Source organism: Aplidium turbinatum, chromosome 15 (genome assembly GCF_918807975.1).
Source record: "Aplidium turbinatum chromosome 15, kaAplTurb1.1, whole genome shotgun sequence".
NCBI lineage: Eukaryota > Metazoa > Chordata > Ascidiacea > Aplousobranchia > Polyclinidae > Aplidium > Aplidium turbinatum.
Window position 1 is genome coordinate 1,887,452 of NC_137486.1, and position 27,946 is coordinate 1,915,397.

At 37.9% G+C, this 27,946-nt stretch overlaps 1 protein-coding gene across 2 annotated transcripts in view; it reads right to left on the minus strand.

Moving 5' to 3' along the window:
• Positions 1 to 623: 623 nt before the first annotated feature.
• Positions 624 to 27,946, minus strand: part of LOC145784302 (uncharacterized) — a 30,679-nt gene continuing 3,356 nt past the window's right edge. The window contains exons 2-4 of one of the 2 annotated variants that reach the window (XM_082596093.1): positions 27,167 to 27,338; positions 25,574 to 25,703; positions 624 to 711 (exon numbers count right to left, since the gene is read on the minus strand). In XM_082596093.1, the coding sequence (XP_082452219.1) occupies positions 641 to 711; positions 25,574 to 25,703; positions 27,167 to 27,338 (373 nt within the window). In that variant the 3' untranslated portion in view covers positions 624 to 640. Of the gene's footprint in view, positions 712 to 10,882; positions 11,354 to 25,573; positions 25,704 to 27,166; positions 27,339 to 27,946 lie in introns of those variants that run through there. The other variant, XM_082596092.1, reaches the window with a different exon arrangement.

Consider the following 27,946-nt stretch of genomic DNA (forward strand, 5'->3'; position numbering starts at 1 on the left):
TTATGTATTATTTTGAACACATTATGCAAGATTCCTACGAACACATTATGCAAAATTCCACAAAATTGAACTGAAAAAGAAACCCCATGTATGTACATTGACCAGCTGGTACCAGCCGACCTGCCTTGAGGACAGGTTTTCTGTTTCTGCATGACAACCTGTGCACTTTCGTCGATCAATCTAATTCCAAGATTGACTAAATGTACTTGGGTTATTGACTACAACCCCCATCTGGCAAATGGTGATAATTGCTTTTCTTTCACCCAACTTTTCCTTACCGAGGTCTCTACGCTGGACACTTTTACTCTCAATATTGTACATCCACTGGGACTGCAATAAATATGCTACCAAGCGACGGAGAACTTCTGGCTGACTGGGTGCTATAAACTGCATCGCTCACTTGTGCAACTCGGTCGCTCATGAACAGATGCAAGTCCATACTGATCCTGCGATCATGGACAGTTCAACATGAAACGATGTGAAAATTGGCTTCAAACCTGCAGCAGAACTAGTGTCGGCAGATCAAAAAGCTAAGAACACAATTCAATCAACAAAGCACACGGTGGAGTGAGAATTACCTGATAACCATTTCCTGCCATTGTCGTTTCGTGCTGCCCGCTTTTGGTGGACTCCAGCCTAATCAACTTTCCTGGAATGACGTGATATTTGAATTGCAGAGTAGCTTTATTATTTTGGTCAATATCAGCTGTCCTGAAAACAAGGTTATACGTCATAAAAAGGAAAACTAACTTTTCCAGCACAATAGATTGCAATACGTTATGGGCAAGGGAACTTGAATCGTATACTCGAGTTTCAATGGCGTCTTTCATTTTTGTTGGATCGGGCCCTTAACCAATTCCTACATTCCCTTGATCAGATTGTAGTTCTACAACAGAAGGTTACAGTTAAAGTTAACCCATATAAGACAAACGTTGCGTTTTCGCAACAGACAAGTAGGTCGCGCTTTTTTCCATCTCTAGGTCGAACTGGTTGAGATTTTGAGGTCAGTCCAGTTTCATTGGTTAGTTTAGTACTGTAAGAGTCAGAAACAAGTTGGCTTATCTGTTTATTACCCTTACTGAAGTTTTAACATAGTTCTGAATTTCGACAATTTTTTGGAATACGATGGCTGCAAGAAATATTAGGTAAGTTGCATTTTTATATTACGAATTTACAATTTTTTTTAGTGTGTATCTTAATTTAATGTATTAGGTATTGCTTGGTTCACTTATATAAAATCTAGCTGGATTCTAAGTAGAAGTGTTTTCGTGTTCAAAATGCGTGGCTATTTTTGTTGCGTTTTCGCAACGTTTGTCATCACATATGCGCTGAACGATGCGTTTTCGCAACGTTTGTCATACCATGAGGTTTCGATGTGCGACCGCTCTGCATTTTATTATGGATTGATTGCTGTTGATAATGAAATATGCTAATCTGTAAATAAAGTTTTCTTTACAAACTATAATCTGACCCAACTCAATCCATCTGCTATCTGTCTTTGAATGTTTTATAACATATTACATTAGTTTCGTACATAATTAAAGTATAACGAAAAACTCATGAAAAAATATTTAACCGCTATCTAAGTTAGAATTCATTTGTCAATTAAGAATTATATATTAATTATTAAAATTCTACAATGTGTTTCAAAGATCTGTTGAAGGTTTTCAAGTAATACCCCACAAGCCCGACTTATCTTCCATATCATAATTTGTGCTAACTGTTGGCCTTATTTAGTGATTGTTGTCGAAAGCAAATTACATTGTTGTTCTACTTTTCTAACTATAGTTTTCCCACACGTGTGGTTAATTATTTTTGTCTCCATTGTTAGGAAAAAGAGATTGGATGAAGAGTTGAAAGAACTTGAAAGATTCTCTGTCAAAGAAAGTTCTGAAGAAGAAAATGATGATAATATCACTGTCGTTCAAACGTCTGAAGAAATTAGAGTGTTTATCGCTCCACCGGATGATGGAAATATCACTGATGAAGATTCAGGTGACGAAGGAAATGTGCACCTGGGCAATTTACCGCGTGATCAGCTTACGGCTGAAGCTATTGTGGCAAGGCCCCGCCCCTTCAGTCTCACAATACAGGATAAATATTCGAGGCAAGAAATGGTACTTTTCAATCCTCTCCTACATGTTGAATGTATGTGTGAACAACGCTTGGCTGTTTGCGAGTGAAGGTGGTTACAGCCAAGACATGCTCACCTTTACCAGATCACTGGTACAAATCTGGCTTAAAAAATGTGGAGTCCCTCTGCAAAAAAACAGGAAGACAACAGTCGCTAACAAATGCGATCAATGCAGAGATGCGGTTTGATGAAATTGCTCATGATATCGTTCCAAGTGAACCCAAAAGCTGCCGAAGATGCAGACAATGCCAGAGCCAAACAGTATATGTCTGCAAGAAATGCGATGTTCCTTTACATTTGAAATGCTCTCAACATTACCACTAACAGTGAATACGTTTTTACGAGTGAGTACATGATAATGTAACGGTTTTTTCAGCAATAAATCTTGCAAACTGCCAAGCTGACTTAGTGTACTAAATATTACAATATTTCAGAAAAAACACTGGAGACAGATCATAAACTGATATGCATGCAACTAAACGGATGAAGATAATAGCTAGGAAGATCAAGAGATTAGACAGACATAGCCTACACATAAGTTTTAAGTCTGTACGAATCAATCGCGACAACAGCAATAGCATGCGTGGTGACAAACTTTGCGTTTTCGCAACATCCAGTGCCGGCGGGGTGACAAACGATGCGTTTTCGCAACGTTCGATTTTTGCAAATATTTCAATAAATCAAAAAAATTTAATTTTTTTTTTGGCAATTATCATTCCTTTACACACTATTTAAGATGATATGTAAATTTCACGAATTTTTAAGCATCTTTATTTTTCATGTCTTGTATGGGTTAATATATACAACAGAAGGTTAAAGTTAATATTCAAATACCATATCTAGCTACAGTATCCAGGTGGTCTCACAAAGATCAGGCCTTGCTTCACTTCTTTTTAACATCTATATCCACGACCTACCAAGCACCATCTCTGCTAAATAAGCGGACGATCTGGAAATTCGTCACTTCATAAAGTTGTAGAAAAACTTAGAAGACCCTCTGAGCCAAGTCATAAAAACCTCTCAGTTTATATCCAGAAATGACGACTGAAACTCAGCAAAACCAAAGCTGTGGCAGCATTTTTCCATCTATATAACGGACAAGCTAATAGTGATCGGAGCGTCATGTCATAGACAATCTCTTTCGTACTGTTTGGAGACAAAGTACCTCGGGGTTACATTAGACAGCTCGCTCACATACCGCCATCACTCGGTGTCACTAAGCAAGAAACTGGCATCCTGCTCTGTGCTATTGAAACAACCTGCAAGTTGCAACAGGTATTTGGGCGGACCATAAATGGAAATCTGAATGGAAATCAAGCACCACCAGACTCCGTTCGTTCGTTCTCGACACCGACTTCTGTTCAAATGGACTGACCCTAACGAGACAGGCGTGGGTGCGACCCTCAGCCCCAGAGGCTCACACCACAAAGAAAAAAAAATGAATTTGGATTGGCAGTAGCGTAGTTTGATTATTTTTTGTTGTTGTGGTATACTAAAATACATTAATTATTAACATCATATTGCGTTGGGTACTGGACACAAAATGCATTCTTTTCTAGCATAAGAATAAAGAGTCGACCTATATAAAATTTTATTAGTGCGTTCCACCACAGCTTTCCTTAGTTTCAAAGTGGCCGGCATGCAAAGAAGGTTGACCTTCCTTGGCTACATGAATCAGTTAATTAGTGCAACAACGATTATCTACGCAACCTTCTAGCAACTCACTTGATCAAATTGTTGGACAAAACAAAAATCGTGTACGGTTCAGCATTCTCTTCTAATACAGATAATACTCCGGTGCTGTTCAAATACGACAGAAAGGTGGAATATTGCGCAAATTTAGTCCCGGTGGAATTCTGTTTACAAGAAAAAGTCTAAATTCAATAAATATATTATGTTTCCAGCATTAAAACTTGTATGGCTCCAACGGAGGTCAAACACAGACCACACAGTGCATTGTGATAACCTTCTGATATGCTTTGATTTGAAAAACTGATTTGTTCTTCCATTAGGAGAAGCTCTCCATTGTTTATTTTGGTAAATAAAACTAAACGCAAAACTAAATTGCCTGATAATCACATGTAAGAGATTACTTTAGCCCCGATTCCTAAAGGAGCCGCTCTCATTGCCCACAGTACCAGTGGCGTAGCCAAAGGGGGGGGGTTTGGGAGTTACAACCCCCCCTTTTGGCACGCTTGTGACGTCACGATATTGAGAATGATGCTTTCAGTCTAAAAAAAAATTGCCTAATTTTAAACAAAATTGCATTAAAAGAGCGAGTTTTGCCAATACCAAACATTCAAACATCTCAGCCAGGAATTAGCAACAAGAAAACATAGAGACTTAGCTTTTTTTTTCGAAAAATGCCAAAGAAAATATGATCTTATCCTTTTGCTATGCTACCGGACAGCACCATTTTACAGAAATATTCGTACCCACATTTTTGTTGAAAATGCTCTCAGAATGCACCAAATTCAAAGTAATTTTTCAAAATTTTATGGGGGAGGCCCCCCAGACCCCCCGCCGTTGGGTGGTCAAAACCCCCCCTTTCAAAATTCCTGGCTACGCTACTGCACAGTACTAATGAATCCAGCTGTTTTGCTATAATTACATTCTAATTTCATTATCACGTACAAGAATGGCATCTTTCAAGTAGGGATGATCTTCGACGACGTCACGCGGTGGCAAGAGAACGTCATCGAGGATGTGAACGATCCCGTTGAAGATCGGAATGTCAGGTTCGGTTATCTTGGCGAACTTAGGGCCAAGCGTTGGAATAAAGTGAGATATCGTCATGTTGTTTTGAATATCCTGAGAAAATTTGAGATGTATTCAGAGGGTGAAGCAAAATCACTTGCAAGTAGTAGTAGTATTGTCAAGTTCTATTATTATCTGGCTGGTGGCAAAGTCCAGGGGCAACAAAAAGTTAAACTCAGTGACTGAAGAACATCGGTCAGCAAGCTGAACAGCTCTCATGGATGCCTATTGTGCCTAAATAAGAAAACCCTTTTTTATTTGATCAAAACAGTAAAAGTTTAAATTTCCTAAACGAAATTACAAAGATTTCGAAGAGACGAAAATGTACGATCAAAGTAATCACATTATGAGTGAGCTTGATTTGGATAATTTGCAGTTTGCTATAGTAGAAGCTGCACTTTAAATCGTCGTGAAGCTACCATCATTGGGACAAGGCGTAGGCTATTTCAATTTCAATTTCAATTCAGTAGCAAGTTTCAATTCAGTGGTAGCAAATTAATAATCACAGTTTATTGATCTGTGTTTCGGTGTGATATCTGGGATGGTTTTGTACCAAACTCAAACAACATTACTTTACCAGTCACAACCTCAAGCCTTCCTTGGAATCATTATTGAGTAATTAAGCCTGACTGTGATAACATTGTGTTGTCATATGAGAGGCGGGACTTTCTTGCGGAAAAGCGGTTAAAAATCACTTCAATGTTAGTTATTTATTTTCGCTTGGTTTGTTTTGGGAGATAAACTAAATCAAAAATTTTAAAAGTTATCAACATTAAAGTTCTTAAAATTCTAATTTTTCTAATATTTGTGTCTATTTGCATATCAAGCTAACCAGTTAAAGTTATTTCAAACTTTATCGACAGATACAAAAAGAATATAATCTGGTGCAAATTGTTTCTACCTTGCTTCAACACTTTTATCGGGACATGGGTAACGTCTCACTGCGCAAACATGATTTGGAAAGTTAGAGGGTGATTTTTAGAATTTTCGATGACGACAATCCCCAAATGGCAATCAGCGCTTTTGTACTTTGCGACACGTATCAATAAAGAAGCCATGGGCTGAATTCATGAAAATCGCAGTTGGAAACCTACCGTGATGACCGTTTCATTAGTGACGTTGGTGACCTACCGTGATGACCGTTTCATTAGTGACGTTGGTGACCTACCGTGATGACCGTTTCATTAGTGACGTTGGTGACCTACCGTGATGACCGTTTCATTAGTGACGTTGGTGACCTACCGTGATGACCGTTTCATCAGTGACTTTGGTGACATACCGTGATGACCGTTTCATCAGTGACTTTGGTGACCTACCGTGATGACCGTTTCATCAGTGACGTTGGTGACAACGATGGGGGCAGAGGGCAACATGCTTGCTAATGTTCGAGTCGATTTCAGGCTTCTTGATGGAATTAATCCTATGCAAGTAAAAGAAATACGTCTTTACAAATATCAGCAAAAAATATTAATCAATACTACACACGTCATAATGACGCACTCAGTTTCCTTTCGCTGACAAACAAAAATGAAAAACCTTCGGACAGACCTATGCGTCTGATAACTGATGCAGTGTTTAAAAAATAAAATTGATATAATATAATGTTATCCCATGCCATCAGCAACCTCTGACCCCTGTGCTGTAGATTATTCAACCATGCCCATTCACACTTTATTCCTTTTGACGTTGCATCAATGTAAGCTTATTGCAATGGACTGTAAATTAAATTGCGTTTTTCTTTGTATTCGTCTTGTTGAACGGTTGTAATTTACTTGATGGATGATAATATTCATGTGTTTCATATTCATGTGTTTCTAAACCAATAAGTATAGCTTATTGGTTTAGCATTGTTCCTTGGGGGTTAAAACAGATTTGACGTGATAGACGTGATTATCGAACAAATAAAAACTATCCTGTTGAATCACAAACATATCGGTTAGTTTTGTTCGCACTTATTTGCTGCCACAAATTTCGACTTCCTAGGCCTTCTGCACAGCAGTCAGTCATTATTCGTTTGTTTATCAGAGACGCGGGCAGTATTGTTTATGAACGAATCGAAACAAACTCCAGACAAATAATTTTGTTTGAAAACGAAAGAACATAAAATATTTGAAACTACAAAAAAAAAAACTGTAAAATGAAGCAAAAAGTAGAAATATTGGCATAAACACAATTTTGCATATTCTGCAAAAAAAAGGCGTGATGATTCAGAAGTTCGAATTTCTTCTTTTCGTGAAAATCACAGTCGATAAAATACAAAATTATCTCGTGTACCAATGCCGGATCAAATAATTTGAGAACAAGATGAAGGTCTAGAGACACCACAAAAAAATTAAGAAAGTGTTCATGTAAGAAATGAATCTACTCCTTCCCCCCGGAAATATTTTAAATAAAAATTTTACTCTCTGATACAACATCACTTGACAGATTTTTGTTGTTGATTTTTAGGCTGAAAGTATTCTCAGAATGCGCAACTTACAGGTATTTTTTTTCAAATTTTCTGGGAGCGCCCCCAGATCCAGCTCAGAGTGCTTCGCCATCGTCAACTCTTTGTCGGGTTCAATGACATGTGTGGTAATGTCTATTTGCTCCCTCCCCGAAATTTTGTACTGGCTACGCTCCAGCACATCAATACACTGACAAATTATTTTATGAGACTGCAAGCAAAACTCAAACAATATTTTCATCGCGGATTTCAAATGAACGTTGATGCTGTCGTGGAAAAAGTTGGAAACATTAAAATAACAAAGTTCTGCATGTGAACTATGCATCCGAGAACGCAGCTTGGAGTTGCGGAGTCAAGAAGGCGAAGCCCTTCAGCTGCCACAGGTGCTTGGCATGTTTGCTCTACAGAGAACTTCTGTATCAGGAACTTTGTCCAACTGACCTATTTGAGAAGTTTTTAGAGGCATAAAAGGTTGGAACGGAAAGCCTGACTCTGGTGTATCCTTTAATTTCTCGCATGCATGAATATGAATGATCAGGCCAACATCTCTACAAACCTTTGAGTTTGTGAATAACTTAATATTCCTCGCCTCCCACATATTAGAATACACTCTGCTACATCCAAAGAGTGCTTTGTAGAAGATGATGTTGATTTTTAAGTTAAAGGTCATAAATACACAGGGAAACATAAATTTGATGTATTTACATTGATGTATGACCAACATATCTCAAACAGCAGCTTAGTTTTATATCGAAAAAAAGCACACCTTCTTCTTCTTCTGGCTTTGTTCCCACTTCTAGAGTCGCCGGTACAGATTGCAGTCCTCCACATCACTCTGTCAGCAGCATCTGCCTTCTTCACTCCCACTATTTCCATATCTTCCGTCACACAATCTCTCCATCGTCTTTTTAGCCTTCCTTGCTTTCTTTTACCAACTTCCAAATGTCCTATTCTTCTTCTGGCGCAATCTTTGTCTCTCCTTGCAACGTGACCCAACCATTTAAGGCGTGTCTCTCCCAGCTTGTCTTCCAGCTTTCCGACTTACATTCCTTCTCTGATGATTTCGTTTCTTACTCTGTCCTGCTTTGTCAACCCCAGAGACTATCGCAAAATTTTCATTTCTGCCACTTGCATTTTATCTTCCTGTGTTTTCGTCAGGGCTACCGCCTCCATCCCATGCAACATCGCTGGTCTTACCATCGTTTTATTAACCCCATTTGGACTAGGCGATTTTTGTGAGGTAATGGCCTGACGTGTGGACTTATTCCATCCACACTTTCATTGTCTAATAACTTTTGATATAAAAACGTTACGAGGTTGCTTTTTTCGCAAAGTTAGAGCAAAATTATTGACAAACTGGTTAAAATTTAAGTGGACACACATACTCTACCAGTTTTTTGCTATTGCTTTTTTGCTAAAAAAAGTCAATTTTTTTAAAATTTGTCTGATGTCTCCGCCATAATCTCCTTGAAATCGCTAATCTCTTCGTTGAAGGCACGCACGGTCCAGCCATGCATGTAATCCGAAATGGTCACTAGTCAGCATGTAGGTCACGCAGTAAATCTTGGAACGCACAAAACAATATAAATGTTTGCTAACTTGCTTGTACAAGAAGATAAAGTTTTCCAGATAACCAGCGCAAAACTTCTCACCAATCAATATTATGCTTCCAAAAACATTTGTCGTTTATTATAAAACATTAATCACTACGCTGCATTTACAAGTAATATTTCAATTTTCAGATAATGCTTAGTTATTGCGTTGGCTATTGATTTCCTTGTGACTTCAATCTGCTTGTGACTTTGAAAGGAATAAGTTACTTGAAATGGAATTGTTTTAGACTTGCGTTGGAACATGTATGAATTATGAAGAAAGTCGTCAGAAATTACAGCGCAAGCATACCAACAAACGTCTCGATAACTATTCAACCGAATTATTATTTTGAATTTAATTGATACGGTTTCGTAGTAAATTACTGATTTTGAGGGTTTCTGTGAGTAATTATCAGTTTTTGCGTTCATACTAAAATGCTCATCATTCCATTGTTTATACGACGTTTCAATGTATCTAATCTGCTTTGTGAATAAAACGAAATGTCTCAAGCACATGAAGACAATAAGGGTGTTTCGGTTGACTGAATACTGTGGAAGGATGCAGTCTAAAATCTCTCAAAAGACTTTTCGAGCAGTTTAGTTCAATACATGCTTCACAATGAAACTTACTTCAAATTTGAAGCATAGATTTGTGTGGTAACAAAAGCACAAAATCAAATTAAGAAATTGGTGATGAATGAATTATGTAAACTTTCCATAGCCTGAAGCAATCAGTACGACAACAGTTTGAGACGGTCTTTCAACGCAAAACAATGTTGCTTTAGCAAAACTATTAGTCAAAAAGAACTTGGTTCCATCGATGTAAATTTGTTTAGTTTTGGATCCATATTTTTAATCTTTTTTTGCATTATCGCTAAATGGCAAAAATAAAAATAAACGTATTTGTTAGAAAGTTTACTTCATGTTGGTTCAGCGTTGTTAAATGTTATTCAGCAAAAAAAACTTTTAAATTTATCTGAATTTGGGTTTTTATTAGTTTGAAAATTGTAGAAATAACATCGAAAATGTCCCTGTTATTTCAAAAACTTTGTTTTTTGCAAAAGTTCAAAACAAGTAGGCTGTAGTGTATAGTGCATAGGCCTACTTCTAAACTTAGTAATGTGCTCTCTGTCCCTTTGTAGATTGTCGATCAAAACAAAGTCGAAAGCTGGCTTATCGCACTTTTTAAAAGTTGTATGTTGTTGTAGGCTACCATAAACCACTGAATATATGATTTACCAACAAATATAACAATTGAAAACACGTAGTGATGTATTCGAAACTAAAAAACGCAAATGCAGAAAAATCATCTTTTGTTCAAACCAAATTTATTTTAGAGTAGTCTATGCAAGAACTCCAAATGCAAATATATTTGTGAAGAAGAAATCAACGATCATGCTGCTAAAAGCGAAACTCTATCTATTGCTATGCAAGATTATTTGAATATTTGTCATTTGATAGTTTATACGACGTTGCTAAATGTAGCCAATCTGCTGTGGCAATAAAAGTATTCTCTCCTTGATGATGTTTTAGTTGACTGAACAGTGTAAAAGTCTGCAGTCAATCATTACTCCTAAACCTTCTCCATTGGTGTGTTCCAATCGCGCTTTTCGTAATTATATTTAGGCCTATATAATACAGTATAGGCCTATGTTAATGTTTGGAAATTTAAGGTGAGATTGATTTAGCAATAAAATAAATTCGGTAACAAATTGTGATGGCGAATAAACCAAAACTTTCCCAGCCAAAGCAATTGCATTGGTTTTTGAACATAAAGCTGATGTTAGTTTAGAGATGATATTAGCTTAGAGAAAATATTTTCTTCTCAAAATTAATTCCATCAAAAGAAAGTTTTGGCATATATCGTTTCTGGTGTTGTCGATGGATTGAGAGAAATTCAACTAAATTTATCTATGACGCCGATCGAGATCAAACAAGTGCTTATTATTATAGTTCATATTGATTCAACTTTGCTAAATGTTGCTTTATTGCAAGCAAACCTATGTTATTTGAATTTGGGCTTGACAAGAGTTTGAAAATAAGAGAAGTGCTATATTAAAAAGATATTATTACATATAGAATATTAGTGCGCTACAAAAGGAAGTGAGTAGCCTACATCCATTTCAAAGATTTTTGATTATAAATGAGCAAAATCTTATGTAGTTACAGCATTGCAAGTATTACAAGTTCATTTTGCATGTCAAGCTTTATTGCATTTGTGTGGTTTTCATATTCAAATCACTAAGAGTTCATTGTGCTCCAAATTATTCTGAAAACAGTTTCTAACTTGATGGTGCTTCAAAATTTCAACTGTAGTTGTCTGGTTTTGAGAACAGTGAGCTACTGCCCCGTTGGTGAAAGTTGCTTTATTGCATTTGCAGACTGCGGTAACTTCCCGGTTGAGTACGGACATGCCGACAGTAGCTAGCAAACAAAATTAAACGGTCAATCTATGAGCATATGTAGGCCTATTGATAAACTGGGCGCCACAAAAAAAAAACAAACAAAAAATTTACATTGCTGAACTAACTCCGATAAATTATGGAAACTTTATGAAGAAAAGCTGTAGCATCTTTGATGGAAATACTAGGATTAGGAAGAACTTTGGTCATTGCATCAAACAGTTATGAAAGGATAATAAACAATAACAAAAAATAGAGTATAACTTTCTGAGTGGTAGAACCGGTGCCAAAATGTTATAGTTGGCTACAAAAGCTTTTTTTCACAAATCATTCTAAATCAAAATACATTCAAAATGGAATGTGAACAACATACAATATTTTTGTTGCAAACAATTGAGCATAAATTAAAACTTTGCATCCATTCCATTACTCTTCAACATCAATGTTTATTGCACACTCTGGACGAACCTGCGTCACATGAATAGCACAGACAGCTTTACCACACAGCTGGCACTGGTTTTTACTTTGAGACCAGGCCCGTAATTGCCGGGGGGGCTTGGGGGGCAATGCCCCCCCAAGCTCAAAGTAAGAGATACATATTGTAGACTGAGCTAAAACGTTTACTTCAATTCTTCCCTTGTCCCTAGGAGTAGGTTGTCATGACGAGTATGCTTAGTGACTACACATTAGGATGAGTAGCTAAGAGTAAACGATATATCAAGGGACTTCATCAATGCAAACTCTGCCAGGCAAGCTACATTTGGTTTTCCAAATGAGTAATCCCAGACCCAAGACTTTCTATATTTAATTTGTTTTGATTCTCATATGTCACTTTGTACAATTATATTGCTTGTAATTTTGTAGCTGTTATGTACTGGTAGGGTAATAGTTATAGGGTTATTCCAGACAGATTGCACGATAATGATTTTTAAATTTGGATGAGTTTTTTTGGCAAGGCATCTCAGGTAAAAGCAATTACAATGGAGTAAGATGCTGGTTTTGGAAATATTGTTCATGAATATCTCTTAAAAACAAATCCATCAACATTGGTATTGGTATCAGTTTGGATAGCTGTTCGTCGTCGTCGTCTGAGCTTCTGGGGCCGAGGGTCTATCCTTTTACCACCCCAGATTCACGATGTTCCCGGACTACACTGGAAGGCTGCTAGAGAGCAGCCAGTCTTTAGTCTCATCATCCATGACGCGCAGACCTTCCACTCCGTTAGGTGGCTTGAAGATGGTACAGTCATTGATGATGTGGTCTGCGGTCTGTTCCTGGGCACCACATTCACAGGAGGAGGAAGAAGCCATTCCCCATTGGTGCATTGTTGAGCGGAAAAGCCCGACGCCCGTACGGAGACGGTTGAAGCGCACCCATGCCTGTCTCTGTAATGTCAGGCCGATGGGGGCGTGTGTCTGCGTCGGGGATGAATGAATGGAGTCTGGTGGTGCTTGACCTCTATTCAAAATTCCATTTATGGTCCGCCCAAGTAGCCGCAGAGATGTCTTGTTCATCAGCTTCGTTGATCAGAAGCCGAGCGGCTGGCACGAATGGGTGTCTTGATTTCAGTCGGCGGGGGTGCCCGTTTGGGAAGGCAGAGATCTTGTGGTGGAGAAGATAGTTAGGCTCCAGTGCCCGTCGACCGAGGGACAGAGTGGCTTCTTCGCGACGAAGCTCAGCAGGTTGGATGCCAGCGAGAATGGGGAGATTGTCCAATGGTGTGGGAAGCAGGCATCCGGTCACTGTGCGCAGGGCGCTGTTTATGGCAGTGTCGATGTTGTGGCAGTGAGCACTGCGGCACCAGACAGGTGCACAGTACTCTGCAGAAGAGTAGACAAGGGCTCAGGCTGCTATTCGCAAAGTGTCAGCCCTCGCCCCCAGCTAGAGCCTGCCAGGCGCTTCAGTAGTGCAGCGCGGGATGTCAGTTTCTTGCGCAGTGACACCAAATGGTGGCGGTATGTGAGCGATCTGTCTAGTGTCACCCCAAGATACCTTGGCTCGGGGCAGAAGGACAGAGGTTTTCCGTTGTTGTGGACATGTATCTCACGATCAGCTTCCCGATTGTGTAGGTGGAAAGCTGCTGCCACACTTTTAGTTTCGCTGAGTTTCAGTCGCCAGTTCTGGAGATAAGCTGAGATGGTTTGCATGTCCTGGCTCAAGGTGTCTTCTAGATTTTCCCACGACTTTGTGGAGTGGAGAATTGCCAGATCGTCCGCATAAGCGTATTTTGTGGAGACCGTGGTTGGTAGGTCGTGGGTGTAGATGTTGAAAAGAAGTGGAGCCAGGACCGACCCCTGTGGGACGCCGTTTTTCAGGCGTCTCAGTCTGCTTCGCCGTGGATTGCCGGTGGTGAGGGTGAAGCTTCGATTCCTGACAAGTTCCATAATCATATGGACCATATGTCGGTCAGGAAGCAGGCGAAGCAGTTTGTAAGTAAGGCCGCGATGCCACACAGTATCGTAGGCAGCTGTGAGATCTAGAAAGACAGCGCCGGCCTTCTTTTTTGCCTCAAAGCAGTCCTCGATGTCTTGGGTCAGCAGTGTGACCTGATCTATGGTGGATTTTCCGCGCCGAAACCCAGCTTGCTCTTTTGGAAGGAGCGGGTCGATGATTGGGTTGACGCGGGCATAGACCTGATCTATGGTGGATTTTCCGCGCCGAAACCCAGCTTGCTCTTTTGGAAGGAGCGGGTCGATGATTGGGTTGACGCGGGCATAGATTTTTGACGTTTACTGCCGAATATTACACCCCAAAGGCGATAAATTGGTTTGGTGGAGACCTGTACCAGACAAAGTCACGAGGGTCATTCCTGACAAAGTTGTGTGTTAAAAATATTGCATCTATTCTATTCTGCAATCATTTTGGCTGGAATTACCCATGTTTTGGCTGGAATTATCTCAATCATTCGAAATTACTGCTATCTAGCACCTTGTGACTTTATAACATATGCCGTGCCTTTGCCAGAAAAACCGCAAATTAGACTCATTGCAACTACAAATGTTATGTGCATAGCCTTTTACTTCGCAACAGCTTTTGAGCCCCCCCCAAGCTAAAATGTATAATTACGGGCCTGTTTTAGACAAATTGCTTTTTTTCCTCTTTGCTGGTGAGCCAGTGATTGGAGGGCTGCAAAAATAGCAACGTCTGTCTTTGTCTGATTTTGTAGGAAATTGCTTCTTTTGAAACAAGTTGTTGGAAGATGTTGAAGCAACATCAGTTTGATCTTCGCATCCAAGAATAGTAACTATTTTGCTGAGAACGGATTTTTCAAGACCGCACCGTGACCGCATTTGTATGTGTGGTTTGGTCAGCATCATTGCAAGTTCCCAACCAAAATCAAAAGAATTTTGAGTTTTGTGATCAATTCCTTTTTGCATAGCTAAAATTGTGCTTGCATCATCGTGACTTTGTTTTGCAAGAATAAAAGCCAATCCTTTGATCTACGACATCTGTTCCACCTTTCGTGAAGTCGTAAAGCTTGTACATTGCTGGCTTTTTCTTTGGGTCTTCTTTTGTAGTTCCAATGAGAGGTTGCATTGTTGACAGCAACAGAACATTGCGTTTTCCTGAACTTTTAGTCTTTACTATATAGGAATGTAGCACTAACTTCTTTTCAGAACTCTCCCAATAACACTGATAAGACAATTCCTCTCGCTGACCGACATCTTTAATTTCGGCAGGGATTCCTTTCTGTTGCTTTGCAATGTCCCGACGCAAGTTATATTTAGACTCAATAGCCACTGAGCAAGTGGAATACTTGAATAGAGCCTGTCATATGATAGGTTTCGTCTTTGTAAATCATGACTGAGCTGTAGCTTATTTACAAGGTATTTTACAGTTTCTTCCGTTCCACAAACATAATACTCGGTGGGATTTTCCAGCGGCTTTCCACAATAAGGATAGGTGGTAAAAGTGTAACTGTAGTTAGTTGCGTTAATCGATTTGAAGAGCATTCCATATTTAGCTGGCTTGCTTGGGTTGTATTGCTTGAAACCAATACGATTTCTCATTGGATACAATGTTTCATCCAATGCCAGAAACTCTGCTGGAATAATATGTTTGGAACAGTTATCATTGAACATTTCAAACAGTGTGCGAATAGCAGCAAATCTGTCATGCTTCCATCTTGTCTGGCGAGTGGCTTGATCATCAAATGTCAAGCAAGCATGGAGAAACTTGAAGCGATTTTTGCTCATTGTTGCTCCAAACCCTGGCGGTCCTACTACAGGTGCGAATAATTGGTTTATTTCATGACCGTTGAGACCCAGCATACCTCGCATATAAACCAAACCAATATATGCCAATAGTTCGGTTTCATTGGTTTCTCTGAGATCATCATCGTCTCTGCCTAAATTCATGCAACGTATTCGGTTGTTTGTGCTATCAACTATCAAGTCAATAATTGGTTGAGAAAACAATAGCTTCCATGCCTTCTCACAATTGTCTGCATGCGTTGCAGTGTCTTTGAGTCCTGGCTGTCTTCTCACAATAACACATGACCTCGCTTGGCGACCAGTTTGTTGCGGTGACTTAGTTGTCCAGCCAATTTCCTTATCTTTTTTGCTTTTGTTTCCTTTTTCTAATATTCCTACGTACGATTTATGAGCTCTAAGTACATTCACGTCATCATAGTTTTCCTCATTCAAGGCCGAAGTAATATCGTGAACTCGTCGTTTAGAAACTGCTACAGTTACTCTTCTACTACCAGCATTTGATTCCACATTATTTTGCTCTAAAATAAGCACTTCTGTCGACGGCTCATAATCTATTTCTTCATCAGAATCAGACATTAGCACATCGTTAATATTTTCCTCAAAAGAATTTTCCAGTTGCTTGCAGAAAATTGTTGTCGAGCCATGTTGCGCTTTTGAAGTGTGGTTGTATGTCATGCACAAATTTTTCTCACAAATGAATGTACATGTTGGGTTTTCTGAGTATTTATGTGGAAATTGGTTGCACCATACTGTTTGTAAAAAACAATTAGCCTAGAAACAATTGTAACTTTGCTGGCATTGTTATAGCACAGACAAAGGAATGAATGCAATCAATATGTTCTGAAAACAGCGATGTTTGCACAGCAGCTTGAGCGTTTCTTTTACCTAACCTAATTTTATCCTGGATGTTTGTTCTAAATCATTTCTGAGGAGACTTTGTAACAATTTTATTTTGTTCAAACTGCTGTTTTGCGTGCAGAACAATAAAGAGTGAAGTTCCAAGATTACAAAACAAAGCGATGTTGACTAATCTCGATTGGGTTATTTTGTACAGCTTGATGTTACTATTTCATGAAACTTTATTACGTTAGGCTGCAATCCTGCTTGCACAAAAAAAACCAAAAAAAAAACCGTTCTATTCAGTGTTTGTAATTTGCAAATTTATATATTAGATAACCTATTAGCATTAGACACAATTGTAACCTCAAACTTCTATTAAAGTTTCAACCCAGGCAGCAAAATCCGTCATTTTTAAATTGATTCAACGTCGACAGACGTTGAATCAACGTAAAAATGACAGATTTCGTTGTCTGGGAACCTCTGTCATTTTTGGTGAAAAAAGCTCTAACAGCTAATGAAACTAACTTTTTCTGTTTTTGTGTAAACTAAAATGTACAGAGCATACTTGAAGACAAGTCACAAAAATGACAAGTTTGACATGACATAAAAGTCTTCTTTTTGACCTTCGTAAAGCCATAAAAATAAACTAAAAGTATGCAGTAAAATTATGGTTACATTTAATCTTTGTATTTATTTATTATACCAACGTTATATTTCTTTACATTTTTTTATTATTTATCAACCATGTTGTTTATCATAAAATTTGGAGGTTTTTTTGTTCCATAGCTTAATTTTTTACATAGGGAAATTGTTGCTAGAAACCGATTACAAAATTGTGACAAAGTTGAGTTTTAAACTTCATGCACTTTTGTTTGCGAAAACACATGTCCTACGAGATCAACTGCATTTGTTCATAAATGCCAGTCTACTTGTCATGGTTCACTGATTTTTCTGAACAATACATTGCAACACATCTGATATCAAGCAGAGCGAAGATTTGACGTCGTGACCTATTTTCTTTCGACAACTGCTGACGCAAAATCCAGCAGTGGAGTTAATCCCTCTTAATCCCTCTTCAATTTCATGCTGATTAATTTTTTACTAGTTTTGCAGATAATTTTGGGAGTAGGGTGTCAAAAACTGCTGATAACTAAAAAACTATATTACACAAAAATGATAAAGTGAATGTCTTCAGAGACACCGAGACCTAACCCTGGCACGCCGTCAGCAAGAAGCGGTTGACTTGATCACATCGAAAAACTTTTTTGAGAATTATTAAAATAAAGTTCAACCAGCCTCATGTTTAAAAAGAATATATATTTCGCTACATAATAATGAGCATCTTCAGTTCTTATTCAAATAGAATTGAATTCTATTTGAATATTCTATTTGAATAAGAACTGAAGATGCTCATTATTATGTAGCGAAATATATATTCTTTACATGAGGCTGGTTGAACTTTATTTTAATAATTCTCAAAAAAGTTTTACACAAAAATGTCATTCTTTTACTAAATCAAAGATGAATAATTTTTAGGAAAAGTCATAAAATTTCAGTTAATTTGAGCCAATAGCTTTTATGTAATCGATGAAAGTTATAGGTATGGATGGAACCCGTCCACCCGTTAGTCCGAATAGAGTTAAGTTTCTCTTTCAGACTTTCTGGCATCTTTCTGTCACACATAACTCCTGATTTTCTTTTACGCTCTCTATCCTGTCTGCCATCCTTTTGTCACCTCACTGTCACTTGTTCCGATCTCATGAACTATCGATCCAATGTATTTGATTTCTGAAACTTGTTTCACCGTTTTCCTTGCAGTTGTATTTCTGTCCCACGTTCTTGATCATTATCTTTTGTTGACCTCTGGTGTTTGAGATATCTGTGATTACCATCGTTTCCGTTTTATTTTCATTCATTTCCATTCCAAATCCTTTGTTTAACAAATTTTGTAGTTTTGCTTCCGAATCAGCCACCAAGACAGTGTCATCATCATACCTCAGGTTATTAAAGTTAGTTCCCCCAACATTTACGCCAGCTTCATCATCAACACATCGGAAGATGATCTCACTGTATAAAGTAAAAAGGCATGGAGAGAGCACACATTCTTGTCAAACGCCTCTCTTGATTGATATCTAATCGCTGATATCCAATCGATATCTAATATCCATATCTAATCGCTGATGATATCCATATCTAATCGCTGATGTTGTGATTGATCTTTATTGCTGCAATTTGATTAAAGTAAAGGTTTTGAATAATACGTAGATCCTTGTCGTCAATTCCAATGTTATCTAGCATCTCCAGTAATTTGGTATGTTTTACTCGGTCGAAAGCTTTCTTATAATCAACGAAAGCGATGTACAGATCTTTCTTCATTTCAATTGATCTTTGAGCGAAATGTTTTAATACAAATACAGCATTTCTTGTGCCGCGATCTGGCATGAATCCGTACTGTTCTTCAGCAATTTCATGGTTGATTTTGTTCTTGATTCGGTTCATGATAATGCGTAGTAAAATTTTTGTAATATGTGATGTCAAGCTGATTGTGCGGTGGTTTTCACATTCCTTTGCTCCCGGTTTTATAGGTAATGCTATAAAAATTGATTTCTTCATATCGCTGGGCATCTCTTCTGAATCATATATGTTTTTGAAGAGTTCATGCAATGCATCCACACCTACATGTTCCAGTGTTTTTAGCATCCCAGTACTAATCTCGTCTGGTCCCACAGCCTTAATCAATTTAGTTTGTTTTATGGCATGTTCAATTTCACTTTTTAGAACCTTTAGTCCTGACAATGGTTCAATGAATTTGAAAGGTTTTACAGTTCGATCTGGATCGTCATATAAATCAGACAAATACTCTTGCCACCTTTTTTTGTATTTTGTTTTCTTCCATTAGTAGGCTATTTCACCTGTTTTACTCTTCAAAAGTCCTGACTAACGTAGAATTGTGCTTTGCAGTTAATGTCTTGACTCTTTGATGTGTTTCTCTTGGACTGAGATTATACAATTTTACAATTGATGTGCACTCGTCATTCAAGTATTTTTCACAGGCTTTGTTACATGCTTTCTTTCTTTGCTTGTTCGACTTTTGGTATTCACTTTTATTGTGTTTTTTTGTCTTCTTTTTTCCATCATCTCTAAGATTTTTTCTGTCATCCAGTTTATATGGCGTTGGTATTTCATTTTAGGAACTATTTCATTGGCTTTATAAATCGAATCTTTGATAATGTTAAAATGTTCTTCCGTGGTCGTCGTTTCAGTTTTGTTTTCGGTATTACTGCTTGTCATTTGCAATGTGAAATCTTGTTGGAATTTCTCTTTAATGGTTTTGTCTTCTCTACATGCGTTCCAGTTGAAGTGAATAGTTCTTTTCTTCCTTTTTCGTTTTTCTAGTCTCAATCTGAATTTTGCAACAACAGGATTGATCACTATCGCAGTGTCTGCCGATGGCATTTATATCTAAAATCGATGTTCTAAATTTCTCTGGTACGATGACGTAGTCAATTTGATTACGTGTTTGGTCATTTGAGCTTTTCCATGTCCGAATTTTCCTTGATGTTTTTCGAAGCAAGTGTTTGTTATGCATAGTTTATTTTCTTGGCACCATTCAATTAACCATTCAATTAACCATTCTTAGTACGAGCTGTTTTCGTACGCGGAAAGCAGGTCACGGGCTATCTCAGCCCCGTGTTAATTAATCGTTAATAACGGGAGCTAAGCTAAAACCTCAATTGCTAAGGTAACAGGGATCAGTTGTCAGTAGATGTTACAGAAAATATATTTCGCACTTATTCAGTGCATCGTCAGTTCTCTTCATCGTCAGAGAACTGACGATGCACTGAATAAGTGCGAAATATATTTTCTGTAACATCTACTGACAACTGATCCCTGTTACCTTAGCAATTGAGGTTTTAGCTTTCTAGATATGGAACAGGGATCGTTTCAGAATAAGACTAGGTCAGAAAGCGAGGCAGACTCCGACGCAGCTCAGCATCAGCCAAGAGCAGTTAGCTACAGAAGACAAGGTAGAAGAGTCCCTCGTTATGTTGACCAAGTATTCGCAGTTTGCCTAAAGTGTGCGCATGCAAAAGAAAAACTGATCTTTTTGAAGAGATGTGCAAGCCGCAACGTTTTACTTCCGTCGAACCACCGTCAAGGTATGGATTTTGATCTTTTAATACAGCAGCAAAATCGAAAATTTTCTAAAGAGCTCGCAACCCTTAAAATACAGGCTAAAAGCGACATAGGCTTATGGAGTGCATTATCGGAATCCCAGCGCTTTCTAATCAATGAGAAACGTCTCAAAGAAAAGAATCGTTTTATTCGTAAATTCAACTGGTTGGTGTCTAAACAAAATTCAACCATACAAGCTTTGACCCGGAATAGTGTAAGAAAAACTAAAAGTTCCAAGAATGCCAATGACAGAAAGAGATACCGTGCACGTTGCAAATTTAAGGCAATGCAGGAAGCCATGAATAGAGCCAATCATCTGATCTTGAATAAATCGTCTCTTAGCCTAAATGATCAAGATAAACTTTTACTTATGAATGGTTTAAATTTTGCACCGACCCCAAACTGGACAGAGACAGTTGAAAACACTGAATGGTATAATGCCTACCAACACATCAGGCGAGTTGAGTGGAAAGACGTTTTCTTTGATGATAGTACTGAACAAACAGCTATACCGAAAAAACTCAAAATAACTAAAACTTCCAGACCTCAGTTAGATCAAATTCACCAGAAAACCAAAGTGTATGTAAACATGGCATTTAGTAAACTTAGAAATTTGGGAACAGCGGTCAAACAAGGCTATCGCAAACACAATAACCTCACTACTGCACAGCGCAACAGCCTTAACAAAATTCGAAAATTGGTGTCTGAGAGAAAAAAATTGTGATTTGCAAATCAGACAAAGACGGCAAAATTGTTTTACTTGATTACCAGGATTATGACCAAATTTTGCAAGAACAACTTAAGCAGTTTCAAACGTTGCCCTACAATCCCACCACCATCAACAAACACATGGATCAAATTAGAAAGCACTGCGAGGATTTTGTCTTGAGATTGCATAAATTGGGTGTCGTTGACGACAATCTGCTATACCATACAACCGGATTTAAACTAAAAGGTTCATCCTACTATCGAGAGACAGGTAAAAATGCCAAACATTTTCGGGATAATCAACCAGCCTACTGTTACCCTCTCTTCAAAACGCACAAACTGATTTCGGAAAATTTATCCGCTGTCAATGTCAAAGACATTCCAGTACGTCTACTTCAATCTGCTGGAATGATTACTACATCCCGCATCACCGCTTTCCTTGAAAAACTATTGGCACCCATCAGCATCAAATTTTGCCAATCCAATCTGAACGAATACTGCAGGGATAGCAGAAACTATATTGAGGAGCTATTGTCCTGGCAGAGTACAAATTCAAGTACAATTGATAACGTTTTGAAGAAATCGCCTTTATACATTGTAGCGGCGGATGTGAAATCACTTTATCCTTCTCTTAAACGTTCAGTCGTTGATGTTGCCTTGTATAGTGCTTTGAACACACACACCACATTTTCTGCTGAAGCTAAGAAAACAATTGTTGATTTAAATAATTTCTGTATGAACAATGTTGTGACTCAATATCAAGAGCATTTTTTCACTCAAACTGATGGTATTATAACTGGAGATAACAACTCAGTTTCACTTGCTAATATAACTATGCATTTCATTCTGCAATCTCTGTATACAGTTATTAACCAAGCATGCATTTTCAAAAGATTCATCGACGACATCATTTGGCTTTTATTTGGACTCGAAACAACTAATAATATAAAATTAGCGCTTATTGATAATTTCGCCAAATTTGGACTTGAATTAACATTCAGGCAGGTTGATACTTCTCAAGAGACAGGCGCAGTGGAATTTTTAGATGTCAATCATTGCATCACCCATGGTAACAAGTTTAAATTTACCACTGAAGATTTTGTCAAAGCTACAGCAAAAGATCGTTGCTTCATAAACGGAAAGTCGCACCACCCTATATCCACCTTCAAATCCATATTATACGGAGAAGCCATTCGAATGCGTCTTCTGAATGAGTGCCATGAACATTACATTTCCAGCTTGTCAAGACTCAAAGAAAAAGCTACTAGGTCAGATTTCCCTATCGCGATGACAAATGACATGATTGGAATTGCTTCAACTTGGACTGACAGACTTAGGCCACCAAAACCTCAAAAGAAAAACAGCAAGACTGTGTGGGCTACTGCTTTCCCAGCTCTATTAAAAATGAGTGAAAAAGAAAAGAAACTTAAACCTGATGTCATGGTCACATACACAAGGCCAAAAACAATTGGAAATTATGTTACAAACTACAAAGATCTATCAAAAAAAAATCCAATCTTCTGTTCTACAAAGAGGTTATTCTGCCCCTTGTGGTCGCTGTGCGTTGTGTGGTAACCATGGTCATCATCGTTTGTCAATGGTTTCACGTACAACGACATTGAGCACTCCGCAAAGACTTTTTAAGTTAAAACAGGAACTCAATTGCAGCAATTATGGGATTTATGTAGCAACATGTTTACTTTGCCATGAACAATATGTTGGACAAACGGTTAATAAATTTTCGGTTCGCTGGTCAGGCCATCGTGCAACTTGGAACACTTTCGATTTTTCTTCTAATAATGACAGGGCTGCGTTATTGAAACATTTTGCTGTATTTCATGATCTAAGTACTGAACCACAACTTTCCCAATGCTACAATGTCACATTTGTTGAACAACCCAATATTGATAATCTAGATGCTTGTGAAGATAAATGGATACATAGGATACATGCCAAAATAAATATCCAAAAATTAATTCTGCCACAAGTTTAATTTTTTGACGCTCCACTACATTTTTGGTATTTTTTCAATATTTTACTGCCTTATTATTCACTGCCGTCTTTGCCTACTCTTTTTTCCACAACGCTACATTTTGTGTTTTCCAAGACGCTCCATTTAATTATTTATCGCTGTACTTAGTTTGTTTATCACTGCCTTTGACTGCCGTGTTCCGCATATGCTTTATTTTCTTTGCCGTAATTTGTCACAACGCTACATTTGCAGGCTTTGCTCATCGCTCTTTTATCAATTCTAGTTTATAATTTATATTTGATACGTAATTTACTTTACTGCCGGCTTGGTTTAGTTTTCATTCAGCATTTTTTCAATATTTACGCTTATGTTTTTTCAATTTTTTACGCTCATGTTTTGACATTATTGCGTCACTGTAATGTTGTTTAAAACATTACTTGTAGGTTTTAACTGCCTTTTATCAGAACTGACGATGCACTGAATAAGTGCGAAATATATTTTCTGTAACATCTACTGACAACTGATCCCTATTACCTTAGCAATTGAGGTTTTAGCTTTCTAGATATGGAACAGGGATCGTTTCAGAATAAGACTAGGTCAGAAAGCGAGGCAGACTCCGACGCAGCTCAGCATCAGCCAAGAGCAGTTAGCTACATGTGTATTGTGTGTATAGAAATTAAGTTTTTACCTAACAAATTTATTGAAATAAATTGTTTCAGATGAAAAAACGTCAGAATGTTGTTTTTTATTTTAATCTTCCGAAAATAGCTTCAAAATTTAAATTTTGAATTATAACATAGAGTAATGCTAAACTAATCAAAAAATTACCTTTGCTCATAAATATAAGCCGTTTTTGGACGTTTTTACATTTCGAAGTAATTGCACTAACCTTTATATTGCACTAACATTAACAAATATTAATTATAATATTATAATCGGAAATTTCAATACATAACTAGCATTGCACGAAAATGTGTAGCCACCTGAGACAAAGCGCTTATTGTGAAAGGCAGGAAGGTAGAAAAATGACCAGTTTAGGTTTAGAAAATTCGCAAAGAATAAAAACTAAAATTCAAGAAATTTCACATTTCTAGAATATTTCCTTCTGTGAAATATTTCACTACTAGAGTGGGGCATCCTCATAAAACCCCGTGTCGCTACAGATAGGGTTAAGGTTTTCCCTCTCTCATTTGTTAACCGAGTCCAAATGTCCTGCACACTTTTGATCGATATCGATTTTGCCGACTTTCGTATTACTGTAAAGTCTCCCATAATTATTTCCAACTCATTATGTTTACATTTTTTCAAGACTTCATTCATATCTTTGTAGAAACAAGTGATCTCCTCATTTGTAGAGTCTGAAGTTAGTGCATAAACTTGCATTATACATAGATTTTGGTGTACGTTTTTCATTTTGAAATTTTATTGTGAAACGAATAGAAAAGTTTAAATATCTTGGTTCGAAAGTCCATGAGGGGAAACAAGCGATAAAGATGTCAGGCAGGATGGGGAGCATGGAAGAAAATCACAAGAGTCATGTGTGATAGAAAAGTGGCAAATAAGCTGAAGGGAAACTATATAAAAGAAGACCAGCAGGCAGCAATACTGTATGGGATACAACAGACGGTAGCCCTGACGAAGACAAATAAAGGGAAAATTAAAGTGGATAAAATGAAAGTGCTGCAATCATTTCTAAAATTGACAAAGTTGATAGAGTAAGAAATGAAATAATCAGAAAACGATTGAAAGACGGAGAGATAAAACATAAATTGAGAGACACGTCTCAGTTGGTTTGGACAAGTTGTAAAAAAAGACGAAGATTATGTCAGAAGAATAATACAAAAGTTGAACGTTGGAAAGCGAAACCAAAAAAGATGGAGAGTGTGTGGCAGAAGATATGAAAATAGTAGGAGTGAAGTAGAACGATGCTGCTGATAGAGTGATATGGAGGACTGCAATCTGCATCGGTGGCCTCACTTAAAGTGGGAATAAAGCTAGATGAAGAAGAAAACCAATAAGAACTTTTGGACAAGCAATTATTATTCGTGTTGTAAGGTAAATCTAAATCATGAATCAAGCCGAACGTGCTGAATCCTAAAATAGTTTTGCTGATGGTAGGCTACTACTGTAAGTATCTTCATGATGCGTACTTGGACAAATTACTTGCTTAAACTCAAAATTTGTACGACCAACAGATTATTTTTCAATTGCTTTATAACCTAAAATTGTTGAAACCGAGCAATTGTTTATCTGGAAAGAAAAAGGGGTCGCGGTTAGATCCACACGAAGTCTCGAGTATAATAATGTATTCATGGCGATCGCTTAAACTCACCGCCCACAAGATGATGCCGCAAGAGAAACGGTAAGTGAGCTTCATTTGCCCAAAAGTGGAAGTCGTCAAGACTGAGCCTTCTCCAAGCCCCATCGCGTGGAAGGAAAGCAGTGAGTTGGGAAAATTGAACCTGAATCGTTTAAGTCTCGAAGTTATAAAGTTGCTAACACCAATGATAGTGTCAATCAAACCAAGCCAATAAAACGTAGACAAATGAAAAATGTAAGTTAACTTTAGTGTTCCCAAACTGTACTTTTTACTAAAGCTGTTGATTAATTTGTTATGGGAGCTTCAATTACAGATCGAAAAGCCTCTGTTCAATCTTAATCCCCGCAGTTACCACATACGTGTGAACGATCAAAACCATTGACTCAAGCCCGGACACCGAGACTTGACAAACTGGAGTGTTTGCTTATTGAGGTTTTTTAAAAAATGTTCTGTCTATTAGATGCTGCTGAATGGAGGTCTGTCTTTGAAGTATGTTGTATGTTGATGAAGCGCACACCACGAAAGTCAAACCAGCACCGTTTGATCTCGTTCACAGAGTCGAATGCTTTACTGAATGAGTTATCGGAGTAGACCAGTGGTTCACAAGCAACCAGTTTTAGGCTAAATGTTGGGCTAGGAAACTCTATTATGACTTGACTTGCTTGAAAGGTAAAAGCGCTGGATTGATTGCTGAGTCAAACCGGCATCCCTTAAGAGCCGCTTCTGGGTGCAAAAAATGCGTTAATTTATTACATGTTCTGGGCGCTTCTCTATTTGTCTCTTTAATTTGTTCTCCTTCAGAAATTTGTTTTAGAACATTTTGCAGCACACATTGCGGTTTCACAGCATCACAATCGCTGATGAACGGGAATCCCTAATACAGAAATTCTGGCTTGTAGGAATTAACGCTTAGTCAGCCTTCAAAATGCATAGAGAATTTGTGATCTGATAAATCAACTAGCACTGACTTATTGAAGAAAGTGACATAACTGTAGTCAGCCGATAGCTCAGTGGTTACGCGCCCGACTCAAAATCAAGCGGCGCTGGTTCAACTCTCAGGGTGTGCGCTTGAGCAACATCAGGATTGCTTTCCATTCAGTCGCACCAAATGGAAAAAAACAATTATTCGACAACACCAACAACAACTTCATTCTGTCAATCTCGGTGACCGAGCCTGTGTCAGTGGTTCAAAGCCTCTACAAGTATGCGAAACTACCAGAAGTAATTTTCCCAATCCGAGGCTGAGAATTCAAAACCAATTAAACTTCTTATGATGTAATGATTCAGTTCAGCAAAATCAAGTCAAACAAACCAGTTTGATACTTCAGTTTATGTTGGAATTGAAACAACTTAATAAAAAAGAGCAAGGTTCATTCACGAATTAATTTGCAACAGTCTCACTATGGAAGATTTGCGTCATCTGTTTGCAATCCATTTTTTTTACCCTTTTGTGACCCAAGTTTGGGTCGCCACCCATACTTATGGAACCACTGGAGTAGACAGTTAACATAATGTTTTAAATTCAAAGAAAGAGGCATTTCGACAAGTTGAAAAAAATTGTAAATAAACATTTCGTAGCTCAATCAACTTGGTTATATTCTTTACCGATGTGAAAAAATCCCTGACACTTGGTAATGTATCGACCCAGTTTTTGACAAAAGTTAACCGAGGATTTTCGTACACTTCCATCAAAAGGTATCCAACACACTGTATTCCATCGCCTTGGTAACCATTGACGCATGTACAAGACCGTTCCCCAGGCGTGGTAGATTGACACCTTCGCATATAACGCACAATTCTTTATGAAGAAGTTCAAGTGCTCAAGATAATTTTTGAAATAAGCATTACCACCAAACGAGTTCGAAATAACTATTTTTACGGCCCCAAGGTGGGGCTTAACCTCATTTTTGGGGTATAACTCCCCAAAATCACAAAATCAACATCATGAGGTACATGGATGAAACCAAGCGTAAGTGGCAATATTTTTCTTGCAGATTTCGAAACCTCAAAATTTGTTTGTTTCAGCTGGCAATTTATCCTAGCACAAAAGCTGAAATTGGGTGCTAAATTTCCTCCAAATGACATTTCTGCAACAACATTTTTGTTAATTTATAAGCTCTAGTTAATTAATACAGGCTACTACAAATATTCTGTCAACAAAGCATGTAGGCTGCAACATTTACGTCGTATGACATTGTAGGTAGTTTAAAATACAGCATTATAAATAGGGATGTTGTACGTAGACTGCCGTACGTTTATTGTTTCTCTCAGACTGAACACTGAGCAGAAACAAATTACACTATGCGGTCTCACTTAAACATCTGAGAGGACTTATGGGAATAACAAGTGATTTCTAAAGAAAAGAAAGAAAAAAGTGTTCACTAC